This window comes from Oncorhynchus kisutch, unplaced genomic scaffold (genome assembly GCF_002021735.2).
Source record: "Oncorhynchus kisutch isolate 150728-3 unplaced genomic scaffold, Okis_V2 Okis01b-Okis20b_hom, whole genome shotgun sequence".
NCBI classification, from domain to species: Eukaryota; Metazoa; Chordata; class Actinopteri; order Salmoniformes; family Salmonidae; genus Oncorhynchus; species Oncorhynchus kisutch.
The window spans coordinates 2,921,824-2,943,299 of record NW_022261978.1 but is presented as its reverse complement, the minus strand read 5'-3'; the positions used below and the strand labels follow the sequence as shown (position 1 = coordinate 2,943,299).

The 21,476-nt window shown below is 47.2% G+C and overlaps 2 protein-coding genes across 9 annotated transcripts in view; one reads left to right on the top strand and one right to left on the bottom strand.

Moving 5' to 3' along the window:
* The window catches only part of LOC109877380 (soluble calcium-activated nucleotidase 1), a 40,966-nt gene extending 37,234 nt beyond the window's left edge, over nucleotides 1-3,732 (top strand). For 2 of the 3 annotated variants that reach the window (XM_031811685.1, XM_031811683.1), the window contains exons 4-6: nucleotides 1,269-1,409; nucleotides 1,501-1,704; nucleotides 1,967-3,054. In XM_031811685.1, the coding sequence (XP_031667545.1) occupies nucleotides 1,269-1,409; nucleotides 1,501-1,704; nucleotides 1,967-2,337 (716 nt within the window). In that variant the 3' untranslated portion in view covers nucleotides 2,338-3,054. Of the gene's footprint in view, nucleotides 1-1,268; nucleotides 1,410-1,500; nucleotides 1,705-1,966 lie in introns of all 3 variants that reach the window. The other variant, XM_031811684.1, reaches the window with a different exon arrangement.
* ogal (O-GlcNAcase like) overlaps nucleotides 3,106-21,476 on the bottom strand; it is a 40,870-nt gene continuing 22,499 nt past the window's right edge. For 4 of the 6 annotated variants that reach the window (XM_031811678.1, XM_031811677.1, XM_031811676.1 and 1 more), the window contains one exon: nucleotides 20,646-21,270. In XM_031811678.1, the coding sequence (XP_031667538.1) occupies nucleotides 21,167-21,270 (104 nt within the window). In that variant the 3' untranslated portion in view covers nucleotides 20,646-21,166. Of the gene's footprint in view, nucleotides 3,571-4,257; nucleotides 4,376-4,569; nucleotides 4,691-4,835; nucleotides 4,922-5,944; nucleotides 6,038-6,976; nucleotides 7,063-7,410; nucleotides 7,586-10,696; nucleotides 10,966-11,287; nucleotides 11,402-13,233; nucleotides 13,385-14,774; nucleotides 14,915-15,090; nucleotides 15,190-15,519; nucleotides 15,692-16,064; nucleotides 16,196-16,777; nucleotides 16,876-17,460; nucleotides 17,513-19,843; nucleotides 21,271-21,476 lie in introns of those variants that run through there. The other 2 variants (XM_031811680.1, XM_031811682.1) reach the window with 2 other exon arrangements.

Here is a 21,476-nt window from a genome sequence, read left to right as displayed (position 1 = left end):
TGGCCTTGTGTTTTAGGTTATTGTCCTGCTGAAATATGAATTAATCTGCCAGTGTCTGTTGGAAAGCAGACGGAACCAGGTTTTCCTCTAGGATGTTGCCTGTGCTTAGCTCTATTCCGTTTCTTGTTTATCCTGAAAAACAACTCTGTCCTTAACAATTACATGCATACCCATAACATGATGCAGACACCACTATGCTTAAAAATATGTAGAGTGGTACTCTGTAATGTTTGGTACTCTGTAATCCAATACATAACACTTTGTATTCAGGACAAAAAGTGAATTGCTTTGCCACATGTTTAGCAGTATTACTTGTTTCGCATCGTTGAAAACAGGATGCATGTTTTGGAATATTTTTTATTCTGTACAGCCTTCCTTCTTTTCACTCTGTCCATTAGGTTAGTATGGTTGAGTCACTACAATGTTGTTGATCCATCCTGAGTTTTCTTCTATCACAGCCATTAAACTCTGTAACTGTTTTAAAGTCACCATTGGCCTTATGGTGAAACCCCTGAGCGGTTTCCTTCCTCTCCTGAGTTAGGAAGGACGCCTTTATCTTTGTAGTAAAAATGTCTAAAAACATTATTCCACTTTGACATTATGAGGTATTGTGTGTTGGCCAGTGACAAATTGAATCCATTTTAAATTCAGGCTGTAACACAACAACAAATGGAAAGAGTTAGAGTGAATACTTTCTGTACTTAATATTAATGAAGACTGTGCTGCGCTGGGTGCATCGTATTGACGGGCTGATCATCGTATTGACGGGCTGATCATCGTATTGACGGGCTGATCATCGTATTGACGGGCTGATCATCGTATTGACGGGCTGATCATCGTATTGACGGGCTGATCATCGTATTGACGGGCTGATCATCGTATTGACGGGCTGATCATCGTATTGACGGGCTGATCATCGTATTGACGGGCTGATCATCGTATTGACGGGCTGATCATCGTATTGACGGGCTGATCATCGTATTGACGGGCTGATCATCGTATTGACGGGCTGATCATCGTATTGACGGACTGATCATCGTATTGACGGACTGATCATCGTATTGACGGACTGATCATCGTATTGACGGACTGATCATCGTATTGACGGACTGATCATCGTATTGACGGACTGATCATCGTATTGACGGACTGATCATCGTATTGACGGACTGATCATCGTATTGACCGACAGATCATCGTATTGACTGAGTGATCATCGTATTGACGGACTGATCATCGTATTGACGGACTGATCATTGTACCCCCAGGTATGGAGCTGTCGGAGCTGGTTGCGTTCAACGGTCACCTGTACAGCGTGGACGACCGTACAGGAGTTGTCTACAGGATAGAGGGGAACCAGGCGGTACCCTGGGTTATACTGACTGATGGAGACGGGTCTGTCTCAAAAGGTCTGTGTGTGTGTGTGTGTGGGGGGGTCTGGGGAAGAGTGGATCACCAGGACCATACTGTAATAACCTCTAACCCTTGACCTCTGTGTAGGGTTCAAGGCGGAGTGGCTGGCGGTGAAGGATGAGTGCCTCTACGTGGGTGGTCTGGGTAAAGAGTGGACGACCACTACCGGAGAGTTCATCAACGACAACCCCCAATGGATCAAGGTGGTGGGTTACCGCGGCAACGTGCAACACGAGAACTGGGTACCGCGTTACAATGCCCTGCGCAGCGCAGCCGGGATTCAACCGCCAGGTGAGGGAGGGGGGAGGAGTCTAATACACCTGCGTTTAATCCTCTTGGTTCCTGGAAGAATGTATGACACACCCTTTATTCTTTGTGTCACGCTAACTCTCTCTGTTCCTCTGAAGATGTCACTTTCTATTGTCTTTCTCCGAGGCGACCTGATGCACCAAGTCAGTTGTGTGGAAAAACACTCCCTCGATCATCTCACCATCTCTGTCAACTGGGTTAATCTCACACTTTCTCTCTCATGTATCTCTCTTTCTCTCTCCAGGTTACCTGATCCATGAGTCTGCAGCGTGGTCCGACCGCCTCCAGCGCTGGTTCTTCCTCCCTCGCCGCGCCAGCTCCGAACGCTACGATGAGATCGCCGACGAGCACCGCGCCACCAACCTCCTCCTCTCCTGCCCCTCGGACTTCCGCGAAATCACCGTGGGGCACGCTGGACCCCTCCACCCAACGCACGGTTTCTCCTCGTTCAAGTTCGTACCGGACACCGACGATCAGATCGTACTAGCGTTGAAGTCGGAGGAGGACGCAGGGAAGATAGCGACGTACATCCTGGCCTTTACTTTAGACGGGAGGATGTTACTGCCAGAGACGAAGATAGGAGACCTGAAGTATGAAGGACTGGAGTTCATTTAAAATGGATGGGGAGGAAAGAGAGATCCTGAGGAGGGACTGGAGAGAGGGTTGATTTTTAGAACTTACCAACATCACCTACCTGTGGCCTGACACACCTGTGAAGTAGTGTGATGAGGTAAGAGAACTCTGTTCCAGGAAGGGTTACGGTCCCAGTCATCACCAACAAGGTTGTCCAGAGAAACGACTAGTGTTTGGTGACAGACACCCTAAGATTCTTCACATGGGCAACTTCCTACCCCCCCCCCCCCCCCAAGGAGTCTGGGTAATGTAGTCCACTAAGTTTGGGTTTAAACAGACAGCCCAATTCTGATGTTTATACCAATCACATCAGATCTGACTGTTCAAAATAATTGTCTGCATCTCTAAACGCAGCCTAAGAAGATCTATGGTTGAACAGTGGTCAAACGCTCACAGGGTTGTGTTCAATAGGCACAAATCTGAAAGAAACGTTTCAAAACTGAGCATTCATTACCTGAAGTTTTCCGTTATAATGTATTTATCTTTTTACGTTTGTGCCTTCTGAAGAGGACCCTTGTTAACACTAACTCACAAATGCAAAACTTAGATGACGTTGGGTTGTCAACATTCGTCATATGTTGAACAGACTACTGAATAAGATGCATCATGATCTTACACCAGCTGTTATGTTAACAACGTGTTTTCTCTCTTCCTTTTAAAACAGAACACCTCAGATTAAAATGTTCATTCTGGTCCAAAGAGTTGGTTGAATAATGGACAGCTTACCACAGAAAACATGGGTCACACATATTCAAAATGTTCAAATCTTTATTGATCAACAGATACAGTACATTAGTTAGATCCTCTTACAGGCTGATTTAAATGCATCATTCACTTCAAGTTATCATTCCATTAAAACATAACATTAACTGATTGGAATTTACAAAGACCCGTTCCACAAATACTCAGTCAAACAATGTGGATCCCATTGACAAACTTGATCAGATACATTTGACACATCATCCCATAGTAATTGATTGACACATGGCCATCAAATAAGCAGCTGAATTAATCAAACGTTATCCAAAAGGTCATTTTAAAAACCTGACGATGCAGTAGTGCAAATGTGGTGGCAAGTCTACAAGCTGGTTCCCATGGCGACGACGTCCTGAGGCAGCCCCGCCATTTTGAGCGTTGTGAAGGAGCCCAGTTTAGAGTAGAAGTCAAACATCCTCCTGTCACCCTGCCTCAGCTCACAGAACACACCTCTGGAACCTGTAGGAGAGAGAGATTCTGATAACTACAGTCAAATGACAAGAATGTGAGGAACAAACTGAACGATGCACCTCAATCTGAATATAGATGTGTGTTAGTTCTGATAATCCAGTCCTATGCCATCAGGGAGAGAAGCACCATCTGGCATAGACACATCTGATCCATTTCTTGATCAGTAACTGAGTCCTACTTTATATTGTGTCAATTCCCCACCTCTAAAGCAAAAGCTGAAAGTGCTTGAACCCCGGTCTGATTACTAATGGGTCAAGGGTATTGTTGAACCCTGACATCACGCTGCATAGCAGCCATGACACTAAGCCAGGGTTCTCCAACCCTGTTCCTGGAGAGATACCCTCCTGTAGGTTCACTCCAACCCTGTTCCAGGAGAGCTACCCTCCTGTAGGTTCACTCCAACCCTAATCTAGTGCACCTGATTCTAATAATTAGCTAGTTGATCAGCTTAGTTACAACTGGGGTTGGAGTGAACACCTCCAGGAGGGTATCTCTCCAGGAACAGGGTTGGAGTGAACCTCCAGGAGGGTATCTCTCCAGGAACAGGGTTGGAGTGAACCTACAGGAGGGTAGCTCTCCAGGAACAGGGTTGGAGAGTCCTGCTCTAGGCTCAGTCCAACAGTGACCAGAAACCCACTGTGCAGGTGCACCATAATATACAAGTTAACAACTCACCACTGGTCTTCATCAACGAGAGCAGGCTGCCAATCATACGCCTGGCGGGGGCGGGGTCTGTAACCCGGGGGTGGAGCTGCATGGTTACCAAGGAAGGGAAGTCCCCTGGCAACGTCCTCTACAAGACGGATGGGGGGAGAGGGAGAAAAGATTAAATCGTATTTTCAGAGTCAATGAACTCCATACAAAACATATGAAGTAATACAGAGAGACAGAACTACAACCATATAGAATAATGTTGGGGTCAATGATTCCTATCAAGACCAAGTCATATTCCAGTGTGTGATTGTCCCGTTGGAACCTAGCGGTTACCTGGTTGTTCAGTGCAGCTGCTGTGGCGTCAGTGAGGCCCAGGGCGTACCCACACACCCCCCTCTCATCCTCCAGAACCAGACCACAGTTTGGGGAGGGGGACAGCTGCCCTCCTGCTAGCCTGGGGAGGGCGAGAGGTACACTGGGACATTACATACTGGACGTCTAAGACTGAAGGCACAGTCACTTACTGAAGCACAAAAACTACTGGCTGATCAGACTGTCCAGAGTGGATCATGGGAGTCATGCTGTACACACACTCTCACCCATCACTGATCAGAGCAGGTAGTGCTGCTGCAGGTGCCTTGGCCTCTCCTCTCTGCATCTCCATGTGGATCTTCTGTATCTCAGTCTGAAACAACAGAGATGTTATAAAGACAAAATCAATAAAGATGTCAGCTAGCCGATACATGCCTCACGTATTTCAGAGCTGGTTTGAACCAAACCTAATGCCCGCGCTAGCTTATAACTACACGCGTTAGCTTCTTCATGCATCAGCTAGCTTCTCAATGAGAATGAAACTTGCGAGTCATATTAGAATAATTATTAAAACAATTGAGTACCACAGTATGAGTCAGAATACCCATAAAACCTAGCATCATTCATTTTTCCCATAAGGGATTTTAGAAACACTTAAAATAATGGCTGTGTTTTGTGTAGGTTTACCCTGGTGTGACGTTCTGATAACCATGTAAATCCCCCCCATCAGACAAGGTGACATCAATATATTCGCCAGTATTTACCTCCCAAAAAATGTAATGCTAATGTGGCTATCATACAGAACTACAAAGGCCATGATATAGACGAGACTGCTGAATCCATGTAGTAATGAATAAATTGAATAAAGTTCTTTATATGGACAATTCTGTGAACTGTCTTGTGCAAGTTTTAAATTGACACAAAATCTGTTAGCAAAGGTGTCAACTCGAGATGACGTGCAGGAGCTTGCAGGGATTTGTAGTCTTGCATGACGTCTACTTTGATACTAATTAGCATTTTCGAATCAGAGTAAATAGTGCTGAATATATTGATAAAAGTCACCTTGTCCGAGAGAGATTTACATAGTGATCAAAACATCAGGCCAAGGTAAGTCTACATGAAACACAGCCCTTATTAAGTGTTTCTAAAATCCTAGATGGGAAAAATGAATGGAGGAAAAACATTTGGAACCATTTCCCTGTTTGACTGCTAGGTTTTATGGGAATTATGACGTGTCCACTGTGGTGCTCTATACTACAGGCTTTCACTCAGTGGACTAACAGTCTTATGGCAAAACACTCAGAAGACCTGGTTTCCATTCCCAGTCGGCCCACACGCCTCGTATATTTGAATAGATCATGTTCGAGTCAGTTCTAGATATATTGAAATAACTAACCTTGTCTTCTGGGCAGAAGGGTCGTATAGAATACACTGATGTCATAGGAGGGTGACGGAACAGATCTCTGTTACCATGGCAAGGCAGCATTCTCTGAACAACAACAAACAACAGCAATACTATCGTCATCAACCAGTCAGTACCAAGACAAAGATCTCTTTATGCCTGAGAGATCAATGGCTCTGTCTAGGTGGTCGTCTGTGATCCCCTGTGTGTGTGTGGCTTGTCATTGTTTGAGTGTTGATCTGTGATGTGAATGTGGCAGCAGAAGAACACAGTTGTAGTGTGTTCTGTGTTGTGCATCACATTGTACTTGTAGACTTGACAAATAGTAGCAAAAGGTGAATGTTGAACTTTTGTTGCACACATCCAGTAACAAGGATGACATATTTACACTTTTAAAAAGTTTGACTGCAGAATTTATTACCAATGTTGATGCAATGACGCTGTTGACCGATTGAGATGTAAGAGGCATACAAAAGAATTCCAGTCATCTCATCAAAGGGGTGATGGGGGTTAAAAAGGGGTGGATGATGGGGGTTAAAAAGGAGTGGGATATGGGGGTTAAAGGGGTGGATGATGGGGGTTAAAGGGGTGGGATATGGGGGTTAAAGGGTTGGATGATGGGGGTTAAAGGGGTGGGATATGGGGGTTAAAGGGGTGATGGGGTTAAAGGGTGGATGATGGGGTTAAAGGGGTGGATGATGGGGTTAAAGGGTGGATGATGGGGGTTAAAGGGGTGGATGATGGGGGTTAAAGGGGTGGATGATGGGGGTTAAAGGGGTGGATGATGGGGGTTAAAGGGGTGGATGATGGGGGTTAAAGGGGTGGGATGATGGGGGTTAAAGGGGTGGATGATGGGGGTTAAAGGGGTGGGATGATGGGGGTTAAAGGGGTGGATGATGGGGGTTAAAGGGGTGGGATGATGGGGGTTAAAGGGGTGGATGATGGGGGTTAAAGGGGTGGATGATGGGGGTTAAAGGGGTGGATGATGGGGGTTAAAGGGGTGGATGATGGGGGTAAGCGCCGTACCTGGAACTCCCCGGAGAGACCCCCTCTAAACCCCCAGGGCTCTGGGTCGTCAGTCATCACCTGGGCTGAGGGCCTACTCTGCCCCCCTGTGGACACAAACAATATTACACGTAAATGATACATCAACCTGTATGCTTATTGCCTACTGCATACAGCTCCTTGTGCCACACCATACAACAACGCACCGACCTACACAACAACATACTGACCTACACAACAACGCACCGACCTACACAACAACGCACCGACCTACACAACAACGCACCGACCTACACAACAACGCACCGACCTACACAACAATGCACCGACCTACACAACAACATACTGACCTATATGGGTCTCCCCCCCCCCCCCTCACCCGTTGTACTTAATTGTTTGGCGGCGCCGCTTCATGCGTCTCACGCACACACTACCCCCCCCAGCCCCTGTTGTACCCAATTGTTTGACGTAGGCGCGGGCCAGGGTGACACCACTCTTGATGTCACAGATGTAGTTGTAGAGGTCGTAGAGGATGCTCCGGTTGGGGGCGTTGGACAGGCGGTTAAACATGGTAAACACAGCAACACACATCACGTCAAAACACTTCGCCCTGGAACGCCACTCTGCTGTCTGTAGAGAGGGAGAGAGGAGGCCGAGAGATACATAGAGTCAGAGAGAGATACAGAGAGAGGGAGATACATAGAGACAGAGAGAGGGAGATACATAGAGAGAGAGAGATACATAGAGAGAGAGAGAGAGATACATAGAGACAAAGAGAGAGATACATAGAGACAAAGAGGGAGATACATAGAGACAGAGAGAGAGATACATAGAGACAGAGAGAGAGATACATAGAGACAGAGAGAGAGATACATAGAGAGAGAGATACATAGAGACAGAGAGAGAGATACATAGAGACAGAGAGAGATACATAGAGACAGAGAGAGAGATACATAGAGACAAAGAGGGAGATACATAGAGACAGAGAGAGAGATACATAGAGACAGAGAGAGAGATACATAGAGACAGAGCGAGAGATACATAGAGACAGAGATACATAGAGACAGAGAGAGAGATACATAGAGACAGAGAGAGGGAGATACATAGAGACAGAGAGAGAGATACATAGAGACAGAGATACATAGAGACAGAGAGAGAGATACATAGAGACAGAGAGAGAGATACATAGAGACAGAGAGAGAGATACATAGAGACAGAGAGAGGGAGATACATAGAGAGGGAGATACATAGAGACAGAGAGAGGGAGATACATAGAGACAGAGAGAGGGAGATACATAGAGACAGAGAGAGGGAGATACATAGAGACAGAGAGAGGGAGATACATAGAGACAGAGAGAGGGAGATACATAGAGACAGAGAGAGAGATACATAGAGACAGAAAGAGGGAGATACATAGAGAGAGAGAGGGATACATAGAGAGAGAGATACATAGAGACAGAAAGAGGGAGATACATAGAGAGAGAGAGGGATACATAGAGAGAGAGATACATAGAGACAGAGAGAGGGAGATACATAGAGACAGAGAGAGGGAGATACATAGACAGAGAGAGGGAGATACATAGACAGAGAGAGGGAGATACATAGAGACAGAGAGAGGGATATACATAGAGACAGAGATACACAGAGACAGAGAGAGAGATACATAGAGACAGAGAGAGAGAGATACATAGAGACAGAGAGGGAGATACATAGAGACAGAGAGAGAGATATACATAGAGACAGAGATACACATAGAGACAGAGAGAGAGATACATAGAGAGAGATACATAGAGACAGAGAGAGAGATACATAGAGACAGAGAGAGAGATACATAGAGACAGAGAGAGAGATACATAGACAGAGAGAGAGATACATAGAGACAGAGAGAGAGAGACAGAGAGAGAGATACATAGAGACAGAGAGAGAGATACATAGAGACAGAGAGAGAGATACATAGAGACAGAGAGAGAGATACATAGAGACAGAGAGAGAGATACATAGACAGAGAGAGGGAGTTAGTGAGAAAGAGAGAGTGTGTATGTGTGTGTGTGTTAGAGAGTGTGTATGTGTGTTAGAGAGTGTGTGTGTGTTAGAGAGTGTGTGTGTTAGAGAGTGTGTGTGTTAGAGAGTGTGTGTGTGTTAGAGTGTATGTGTTAGGTGTGTGTTAGAGAGTGTGTGTGTGTTAGAGAGTGTGTGTGTGTTAGAGAGTGTGTGTGTTAGAGAGTGTGTGTGTGTTAGAGAGTGTGTGTGTGTTAGAGAGTGTGTGTGTTAGAGAGTGTGTGTGTGTTAGAGAGTGTGTGTGTGTTAGAGAGTGTGTGTGTGTTAGAGAGTGTGTGTGTTAGAGAGTGTGTATGTGTGAGAGTGTGTGTGTGTTAGAGAGTGTGTATGTGTGAGAGTTGTCCATGTAAGTTCTTACAATTTCCACATCAATAAAGATCCTTATATTATTACATTGATTGATTGAGTCCCACTCAGTATTTGTCTCTATATCCCACACTGCCTCTGAGTCCCTTCAGCCAGTCCAGTCCCAACACACACACTCCTCACCATCTCAGTCCCAACACACACACACTCCTCACCATCTCAGTCCCAACACACACACACTCCTCACCATCTCAGTCCCAACACACACACACTCCTCACCATCTCAGTCCCAACACACACACACTCCTCACCATCTCAGTCCCAACACACACACACTCCTCACCATCTCAGTCCCAACACACACACACTCCTCAACATCTCAGTCCCAGCACACACACACTCCTCACCATCTCAGTCCCAGCACACACACACTCCTCACCATCTCAGTCCCAACACACACACACTCCTCACCATCTCAGTCCCAGCACACACACACTCCTCACCATCTCAGTCCCAGCACACACACACTCCTCACCATCTCAGTCCCAGCACACACACACTCCTCACCATCTCAGTCCCAGCACACACACACTCCTCACCATCTCAGTCCCAGCACACACACACTCCTCACCATCTCAGTCCCAACACACACACACTCCTCACCATCTCAGTCCCAACACACACACACTCCTCACCATCTCAGTCCCAACACACACACACACTCCTCACCATCTCAGTCCCAACACACACACACACTCCTCACCATCTCAGTCCCAACACACACACACTCCTCACCATCTCAGTCCCAACACACACACACTCCTCACCATCTCAGTCCCAACACACACACACTCCTCACCATCTCAGTCCCAACACACACACTCCTCACCATCTGTCCCAACACACACACACTCCTCACCATCTCTGTCCCAACACACACACACTCCTCACCATCTCAGTCCCAACAGACACACACACTCCTCACCATCTCAGTCCCAACACACACACACACTCCTCACCATCTCAGTCCCAACACACACACACACTCCTCACCATCTCAGTCCCAACACACATACTCCTCACCATCTCAGTCCCAACACACACACACTCCTCACCATCTCAGTCCCAACACACACACACTCCTCACCATCTCAGTCCCAACACACACACACTCCTCACCATCTCAGTCCCAACACACACACACTCCTCACCATCTCAGTCCCAACACACACACACTCCTCACCATCTCAGTCCCAACACACACACACACTCCTCACCATGTCAGTCCCAACACACACACACTCCTCACCATCTCAGTCCCAACACACACACACACTCCTCACCATCTCAGTCCCAACACACACACACACTACTCACCATCTCAGTCTCTGCATCTCCCACTGCTTCTCTGTGTGCTTTCAGCCAGTCCAGTTCCGTCAGCATGGTTCTAGCAGTAGAACCGTGTTCATACGGCAGGTAGAACAGTTCTGAGAGGAGCTGGAGATCGTCCAGGGTCAGGGGTTCTGCAGTGAACAGGGGGTTGTCCCCAGAACCTGGCACGTACACGGGGTCTCCAACGTCAGTCTGCATGGGCTCCTCGTCAGAGGACTCTTTCTTCAGGTGGGTGGGGTTCAGAGGTCGAGGGCCTGAGGTGAAGACGACAGCCAGAGAGTTAATTCATCTGTTTTATCTCTTCACAATGAGTAGATGTATGGTAATATTGTCATAGTGTTACTGCTATAGTACTCAGTCTTATTCTATATGGTCTCTACAGGGTTCTGTATGGTAGTATTGTCATGGTGTTAAAAAAAAAAAAAAAAAGTGGATCTGGAATCACGGTCCTCATGGAGACGAGGATGTGTTGTGTTTGTGTCGTTTTCATGTGTTTGCCCACGAGGGTATAAATAAAGTTGTATTGAATTGAATGTTGAAGCTGCCCTCTTGGTTGGTCATCTTTCCCCTCTGTACCTCCAGGCTGGTCCGTGCTGAGGAACTCCTGTAGCCAGTCAGTCAGGGCCAGGGTGAGGGCTCTCTTGGGGCTGTAGCAGGGGTCTGAGCCTGCCTCATCATCACCACCACCTGCTGGGGCGATGACGTAGTTTAGGTTTAGTTTAACTCATTGGCCTTGTGGTTCATCCTAAGATTGGAAGGTTGGGGGTTCGATCCCCCAGGTTGAGTCAGACCAAAAACTAAAAAAGGGTGCCGATGCCTCTCTGCATGGCACTCAGGGGATGGATTGGGGGCGAGGCCTCTCTGCATGGCACTCAGGGGATGGATTGGGGGCGAGGCCTCTCTGCATGGCACTCAGGGGATGGATTGGGGGCGAGGCCTCTCTGCATGGCACTCAGGGGATGGATTGGGGGCGAGGCCTCTCTGCATGGCACTCAGGGGATGGATTGGGGGCGAGGCCTCTCTGCATGGCACTCAGGGGATGGATTGGGGGCGAGGCCTCTCTGCATGGCACTCAGGGGATGGATTGGGGGCGAGGCCTCTCTGCATAGCACTCAGGGGATGGATTGGGGGCGAGGCCTCTCTGCATGGCACTCAGGGGATGAATTGGGGGCGAGGCCTCTCTGCATGGCACTCAGGGGATGGATTGGGGGCGAGGCCTCTCTGCATGGCACTCAGGGGATGGATTGGGGGCGAGGCCTCTCTACATGGCACTCAGGGGATGGATTGGGGGCGAGGCCTCTCTGCATGGCACTCAGGGGATGGATTGGGGGCGAGGCCTCTCTGCATAGCACTCAGGGGATGGATTGGGGGCGAGGCCTCTCTGCATGGCACTCAGGGGATGAATTGGGGGCGAGGTCTCTCTGCATAGCACTCAGGGGATGGATTGGGGGCGAGGCCTCTCTGCATGGCACTCAGGGGATGGATTGGGGGCGAGGCCTCTCTGCATAGCACTCAGGGGATGGATTGGGGGCGAGGCCTCTCTGCATGGCACTCAGGGGATGAATTGGGGGCGAGGCCTCTCTGCATGGCACTCAGGGGATGGATTGGGGGCGAGGCCTCTCTGCATGGCACTCAGGGGATGGATTGGGGGCGAGGCCTCTCTGCATGGCACTCAGGGGATGGATTGGGGGCGAGGCCTCTCTGCATAGCACTCAGGGGATGGATTGGGGGCGAGGCCTCTCTGCATGGCACTCAGGGGATGAATTGGGGGCGAGGCCTCTCTGCATGGCACTCAGGGGATGGATTGGGGGCGAGGCCTCTCTGCATGGCACTCAGGGGATGGATTGGGGGCGAGGCCTCTCTACATGGCACTCAGGGGATGGATTGGGGGCGAGGCCTCTCTGCATGGCACTCAGGGGATGGATTGGGGGCGAGGCCTCTCTGCATAGCACTCAGGGGATGGATTGGGGGCGAGGCCTCTCTGCATGGCACTCAGGGGATGAATTGGGGGCGAGGTCTCTCTGCATAGCACTCAGGGGATGGATTGGGGGCGAGGCCTCTCTGCATGGCACTCAGGGGATGGATTGGGGAAGAGGCCTCTCTGCATGGCACTCAGGGGATGGATTGGGGGCGAGGCCTCTCTGCATGGCACTCAGGGGATGGATTGGGGGCTAGGCCTCTCTGCATGGCACTCAGGGGATGGATTGGGGGCGAGGCCTCTCTGCATGGCACTCAGGGGATGGATTGGGGGCGAGGCCTCTCTGCATGGCACTCAGGGGATGGATTGGGGGCGAGGCCTCTCTGCATGGCACTCAGGGGATGGATTGGGGGCGAGGCCTCTCTGCATGGCACTCAGGGGATGGATTGGGGGCGAGGCCTCTCTGCATGGCACTCAGGGGATGGATTGGGGGGCGAGGCCCTGCAATAGACTAGCGTCCTGTCCAGGGGTTACTTGTACATCAAGCTGCCTCACATAAGACATTGAAAGGAGTGTAAAACAGTAACACCTCATAGATACTCACTCATCTCCACGTCTCTCTGTCCTCCTCCTCTTCCTCCTTCAGACCGGCACCACGTCGCCAGGGTGTGGATCGCCACGAAGTTAGGGTGGTACTCACAGTTAGGGTTGGTCAGCACCCCTCTCAGCTTGGGGATCAGGTCTGTGGGACGATCCTAAGAAGAGGAATTTGGGGGGGGGGGGGTGGGGGGGAGAAGAGGACCACAGTAGTGGAGGAGAAAAAACTTCTCTATTACTCTACATCTACTATTAACATATTCCCCGTCTACCACTGCTTCCAGAACACTGCTTCCAGAACACTGCTTCCAGAACACTGCTTCCAGAACACTGCTTCCAGAACACTGCTTCTAGAACACTGCTTCTAGAACACTGCTTCCAGAACACTGCTTCCAGAACACTGCTTCCAGAACACTGCTTCCAGAACACTGCTTCTAGAACACTGCTTCCAGAACACTGCTTCCAGAACACTGCTTCTAGAACACTGCTTCCAGAACACTGTTTCTAGAACACTGCTTCTAGAACACTGCTTCCAGAACACTGCTTCCAGAACACTGCTTCTAGAACACTGCTTCTAGAACACTGCTTCCAGAACACTGCTTCCAGAACACTGCTTCCAGAACACTGCTTCTAGAACACTGCTTCCAGAACACTGTTTCTAGAACACTGCTTCTAGAACACTGCTTCCAGAACACTGCTTCTAGAACACTGCTTCTAGAACACTGCTTCCAGAACACTGCTTCTAGAACACTGCTTCCAGAACACTGCTTCTAGAACACTGCTTCCAGAACACTGCTTCCAGAACACTGCTTCCAGAACACTGCTTCCAGAACACTGCTTCCAGAACACTGCTTCTAGAACACTGCTTCCAGAACACTGCTTCTAGAACACTGTTTCTAGAACACTGCTTCCAGAACACTGCTTACAGAACACTGCTTATAGTGCAATAGTAGTGCATTATATAGGCAATAGTGGTTGAATAGACAATTAATAATTATCATAAACCTTCCACAATAGAAGGTGAATAGAAAAGTCTATTAATAATAGACACCTGGTATGGTCTCATCCCCTGGGGTCATAGTATTAATAATAGACACCTTGTATGGTCTCATCCTCTGGGGTCACAGTATTAATAATAGACACCTGGTATGGTCTCATCCCCTGGGGTCACAGTATTAATAACAGACACCTTGTATGGTCTCATCCCCTGGGGTCATAGTTTAATAATAGACACCTTGTATGGTCTCATCCCCTGGGGTCATAATATTAATAGACACCTTGTATGGTCTCATCCCCTGGGGTCACAGTATTAATAACAGACACCTTGTATGGTCTCATCCCCTGGGGTCATAGTTTAATAATAGACACCTTGTATGGTCTCATCCCCTGGGGTCATAATATTAATAGACACCTTGTATGGTCTCATCCCCTGGGGTCACAGTATTAATAACAGACACCTTGTATGGTCTCATCCTCTGGGGTCACAGTATTAATAACAGACACCTTGTATGGTCCCATCCCCTGGGGTCATAGTTTAATAATAGACACCTTGTATGGTCCCATGAAGATTCTCTGGGGGTCGTAGTCATTGGCGTGGATGTTGTCCCAGATAACCGGCGCCCTCTTCAGGACGGAGGACACCTCTACAATGGACTCTACCGTGATGTGGTGCGACACCACCTTAGGACCTGCAGGACAGGATAGCATAGAGTGGGTTAGATTGGATGCCTGATAGTCTTAACACTGCGCTTTGTAATGTCCTTAAAACTCACTCATCCTAGGAAACATTAGGAGCTAAATTAGGAAACAGAACATAGTTGGTGGGAAACAAAAGGAAGGAAAGGGACTTCCTGTCTGCTCTCACCTGTCCAGAGAACATCAATCCCAGGTAGGAGGTTCTCTCCCACAGTGTGAAGGTAGGCCGACTGGGAGACGTTAGGAGTGCAGAATGCTGCACAGTAATCTGAAACAAACCACAACACACACAGACATTCTAGTCCTTGACGACACTTGCAAAAAGCAGCAAACAGGGTGTGTCCAATATGGCTGCCAGCAACCAACATGTAATGGAACACTGCTTTTAATTACAATGACCTTCTCACGGTGCGGTTGTCTGACATTGGAATGTTGATATGGAATTGGAATGTCCATTCTAGATCCTTCTGATTCTATTTCTATGGGTCTGACTGACCATTCGTCCATTCTAGATCCTTCGGATTATATTTCTATGGGTCTGACTGACCATTCGTCCATTCTAGATCATTCTGATTCTGTGGTGATGGTCTGACCTCACCTGTGGGGCAGAAGAGGAAGGTGTCAGGCTGTCCCAGGTGTGTGAACACCTCGTTGGTGACAGCTACCTGGGCGTGGGCGAACGAGCTGAATGCCTGCTTGTCCGCCGGACACATCTCTGTCTCGATGTCGTCAAAGAGGAGGGAGAAGGAACTGCAGCCAAACCCACTCACCTGGAAGAGGAGGGGAGGAGAAATCAGCTTTTCTCTCTAAACATAGTTCTAATACCCCCACTTGGTCCAGTTCTAGGTTACCATGGTTCTAGAACATCACCTGGTCCAGTTCTAGGTTACCATGGTTCTGGAACATCACCTGGTCCAGTTCTAGGTTACCATGGTTCTGGAACATCACCTGGTCCAGTTCCAGGTTACCATGGTTCTAGAACATCACCTGGTCCAGTTCTAGGTTACCATGGTTCTAGAACATCACCTGGTCCAGTTCTAGGTTACCATGGTTCTAGAACATCACCTGGTCCAGTTCTAGGTTACCATGGTTCTGGAACATCACCTGGTCCAGTTCTATGTTACCATGGTTCTAGAACATCACCTGGTCCAGTTTCCTCTTCAGGGTGGCAACCTCTTTGGGGTTGGAGAATGTGATGTCCAGTCCAGGGGAAATGGCGTAGATGAAGTCCACTCCGTTCTTCTTCGCTGCAGTTATCAGAGCAACCAGTTTCTCTGGAACAGAAGATTAAGATTCACCCCAAATGGCACCCTATTCCCTTTATAGTGCACTACTTTTGACCAGGTCAAAGGTTGTGCATTATATATCCTGTATAGATTAGGGAAGAGGGTGCCACGTCAAAGTAAAATACCATTTTAACTTCACTTAACCAGGTAAATGGATTGACAAGAACACATTTTAATTGTCCATGTCTCAAAATGACGACCTAAAGACGTGCACCATCTACTTCTACTATCTGAGGGAAATGGTGTCATTCGAGACAGAGGCTTTCACAACAATGCGATAGTTGCTAAGTAGATCAATTAAATCAAAGTAGATCAAAAGGTAAATGGGAGTGGATCAGGTCAAAGTGAGGGCATCAACGATGATCTGACATGACAACATATCAACAGTATGGAGCTGCATCTCCTAGGCAACGCCACAACAACAACAACACACATCACAATCACTATGTCTCTTATCTGAACTAAGGGTGGGGTGTAACTAGATGGTACTGATAGGCCACAGGGGTCAGGGGTTTGCAACGCTGTGTGTGTGTGTGTGTGTGTGTGTGTGTGACGCTGTGTCCTCCTAACCTGCCTCCTCAGGTGAGTATAGGTCCCTCCAGTACATTCTGTGTTTGTAGTCATCTTTAGGGGCGTAGAGGTACGTGTTCAGACCCCACTTCTTCTCCCTACACAAACAAACACACTGAGACACTTATGCTCTCTACAAACACACTGTATGAGACACTTCTGGAAAAGCAACAACTTCCTGTAGGGGCTGGATCGGTGAAAGCAAGAACTCCCTGTAAGGGCTGGATCGGTGAAAGGAACAACTTCCTGTAAGGGCTGGATCGGTGAAAGGAACAACTTCCTGTAAGGGCTGGATCGGTGAAAGGAACAACTTCCTGTAAGGGCTGGATCGGTGAAAGGAACAACTTCCTGTAAGGGCTGGATCGGTGAAAGGAACAACTTCCTGTAAGGACTGGATCGGTGAAAAGAACAACTTCCTGTAAGGACTGGATCGGTGAAAGGAACAACTTCCTGTAAGGACTGGATCAGTGAAAGGAACAAGGTGGATAATAAGTTCCCTGTGAAGAAGAGGGAGAGAAAGAGGATGATGAAGAGGGAGAGAAAGAGAAAGTGTATGATGAAGAGGGAGAGAAAGAGTGTGATGAAGAGGGAGAGAAAGAGTATGATGAAGAGGGAGAGAAAGAGGATGATGAAGAGGGAGAGAAAGAGTATGGGTGAGTGTGTGTTTAGAAATGGTTTACTACCTTTGGAAAAGCTCAGTCCTCTGTTCCATAGTCCATGGTCGCCCGTAAAAGCCTGAGTGAAGCAAAGGTCATAAACGTTTACAGTTGTCAGGCATAATGTGGCGCACAGGACAAAGCTGTCATCAAGGCAACGGGTGGCTGCTTTGAAGAATATAAAATAGATTTTCATTTGTTGAACACTTTTTTGCTTACTACATGATTCCATACGTGTTATTTCATAGTTTTGATGTCTTCACTGTTATTCTACAACGTAGAGAATAGTAAAAAATAAAGAAAAACCCTGGAATGAGGAGGTGTGTCCAAACGTTTGACTGGTACTGTATATATATCAGGGATGGGTAACTCCGGTCCTCCAGAGCCTGATTGGTGTCACTCTTTTTGCCCCAGCTAACACACCTGACTCCAATGATCAACTAATGGTCGTCTTCAGTTTAGAAAGCAATGAGCTTAAATCAGCTGTGTTTGCTAGAGATAGGGGGAAAGGGACACCCCTCCACCCCTCAGGACTGGAGTTTCCCATCCCTGATATAAAAAAAGAAACGTCCCCTTTTCAGGACCCTGTCTTTCAAAGATAATTCGTAAAAATCCAAATAACTTCACAGATCTTCATTGTAAAGAGTTTAAACACTGTTTCCCATGCTTGTTCAATGACCCATAATCAATTCATGAACATGCACCTGTGGAACGGTTGTTAAGACACTAACAGCTTATAGACGGTAGGCAATTAAGGTCACAGTTATGAAAACTTAGGACACTAAAGAGTCCTTTCTACTGACTCTGAAAAACACCAAAAGAAAGATGCCCAGGGTCCCTGCTCACCTGCGTGAACATGCCTTAGGCATGCTGCAAGGAGGCATGAGGACTGCAGATGTGGCCAGTGAGACAGGATTGGCAGCTGATCATCCTCGCAGTGGCAGACCACGTGTAACAACACCTGCACAGGATCGGTACATCCGAACATCACACCTGCTGCACAGGTACAGGATGGCAACAACAACTGCCCAAGTTACACCAGGAACGCACAATCCCTCCATCAGTGCTCAGACTGTCCTCAATAGGCTGAGAGAGGCTGGACTGAGGGCTTGTAGGCCTGTTGTAAGGCAGTTCCTCACCAGACATCACCGGCAACAACGTCGCCTATGGGCACAAACCCACCGTCGCTGGACCAGACAGGACTGGCTCAAAGTGCTCTTCACTGACGAGTTGCGGTTTTGTCTCACCAGATGTGATGGTCGGATTTGCGTTTATTGTTGAAGGAATGAGCATTACACCGAGGCCTGTACTCTGGAGCGGGATCGATTTGGATGTGGAGGGTCCGTCATGGTCTGGGGCGGTGTGTCACAGCATCATCAAACTGAGCTTGTTGTCATTGCAGGCAATCTCAACGCTGTGCATGATAGGGAAGACATCCTCCTCCCTCATGTGGTACCCTTCCTGCAGGCTCATCCTGACATGACCCTCCAGCATGACAATGCCACCAGCCATTCTGCTCGTTCTGTGCGTGATTTACTGAAAGACAGGAATGTCAGTGTTCTGCCATGGCCAGCGAAGAGCCCAGATCGCAATCCCATTGAGCACGTCTGGGACCTGTTGGATCGGAGGGTGAGGGCTAGGGCCATTCCCCCCAGAAATATCCGGGAACTTGCAGGTGCCTTGGTGGAAGAGTGGGGTAACATCTCACAGCAAGAACCGGAAAATCTGGTGCAGCCCATGAGGAGGAGATGCACTGCAGTATTTAATGCAGCTAGTGGCCACACCAGATACTGACTGTTACTTTTGATTTTGACCCCCTCTTTGTTCAGGGACACATTATTCCATTTCTGTTAGTCACATGTCTGTGGAACTTGTTCAGTTTATGTCTCAGTTGTTGAACCTTATGTTCATACAAATATTTACACGTTTAGTTTGCTGAAAATAAACACAGTTGACAGAGAGGACGTTTCTTTCTTTGCTGCGTTTACAATTTCCTCATAGAACTAGAATGTACTCATAGAACTAGAATGTACTCATAGAACTAGAATGTACTCATAGAACTAAAATGTACTCAGATAATGCAAGTCTTCATAGAACTAGAATGTCCTCATGGAATTTTAATGTCTTTATACAATTACAATGTCTTAATAGAACTAAAATGCCCTCCTAGAATTAGAAAATAAACGCAGTTGACAGTGAGAGGACGTTTCTTTTTTTTCTGCTGAGTTTAATATGGTGTATATAAAAATATACCATATTATAATCTGACACATGCACTGAAATATGTGGCGTAATGTAACTACATTGAATCAAAACAGACACTATTTGTAGGCCTTTCCTACAGCACGCTATTTGATTGACATCTTACAGTAGGTAGACCATTTGACGTGATGACGAGTAGAACTCTCACCTTCCACCACACCACTGATGAACCTGCAGGTCTTCCCTGTCGCCTTGGAAGCGCTCGGCTTCGGCATGGTTTTCTCCAAGTTCTAGGTAGTTTCGATTTGTGTACCTGTCCCGGAGATGATTTGATCTGGCGTTAGATGAAGCCTTTAGTAGCACATCGAGCTATAGGTAAAGTTACTCAATGACAATCGATCACTCAAAATGGCCTAGCTGTGTTTGTGTCAACCACGTAGCTCTGCATGGGATTTTATTAGAATGATAGTTGAGTTCCTTATTGCTCTCTAGTGCGCAGACTCAGTAGCTCGCCAAATAAAGCGATACAAGTTGTATTACACAATTAGACAGTGTAATGCCAATCATAGGACGAATCATAATTAAAAATGAAGAAAATATTGTTTTAGTTAACCATGCGCGTGGATCGACATAGGGCTACTGGTTGGTGCGTGCTTAAAGAGACAGTGTACAATTTCCTTTAAAGGGTCCGCTCTCCATCTTATCAACGTGTCAAATAAAAAAGCTGGCATTAGTTCACAAGTCTACTTTAACTTCATTCATCTTCATCTTAAACTAGTCTTGCGTATGATTACCCTGTACCATCCTTTTCAAAGTCAATGTAGTTTTGGAAATGTATAGTGTTTGCAGGTTAATTATTTTCTACATTGTGAGCTTCAAAGCCAAAAGGTTGGCTGTTTACTAAAGCAACTCATTTCCACTTTAAGAAGACTGACAGTGTAGAGTTTGAGATATTCCTTCATCTGTCAGTCCATGGATCCATCCAGTCGGGGCAATGGGATGGACACTAGTTCAGGGTGACACAATAATAGTCTTTATTCATTCATAAAGAACATGTTTATAATTGGGAATAAAATGACTAAGGGAATCTCAACTTGTTAAACATTGTAACAGACAAGAGTAAAGCAAAGCGTGCAAGTGCAATATTAGTGCAGACAAAGATATTTAAAGAGCCTTCATAAAAAACTACTTTACAATATTATAATCATTTTCCTATGATTCTTTTTCCTTTAAAAATATTTTTACTGCATCAACAAAGTTGTGCTTTCACAGTAAATCAAATGAGTTGATAACAGTGAACCAATACAAGTTAAAACAATATTTAAACATGTTAAAGTATGTGTATAGCTCTGAGGTAAGTCTTGCTAACTTGTTGGCTCAGTTCCAAATAACACCCCTGTTCCCTTCTATAGAGGGCACTGCTTTGGGACCAGAACCCTAAGGTTAGTACCCTCTATAGGGAATAGGGTGACATTTGGGACCTTGTCTCCATCATTCCTTTCTTGGCTCCCTCTCTTCCTCCAGGACTCTGCTACCGCTTCAAGCCTTTCTGTGCCTGCTTCAATAGAGTGTCAAAGTCCAGCTCCTCCTCTTCCCTTTTCGCTGGAGTGGGTTCCTCCTCTTCCCGATTACAATCTGGTGAAACAAACCAGTTCAGTTACCAATATGCTATGATTTCAACCGGTTTACCCTGCAATTACATCTGCGACCCTGGGCATGTGACTTAATAAACTCATGTCATCTATTTCCCAAAAGGGGAAAGCCTTCGTTCGAGAGGCCGATACACATTCTTAATAAACATAGGGCGACATTGTGTGGCAGGTAGCCTAGTGGTTAGGAAC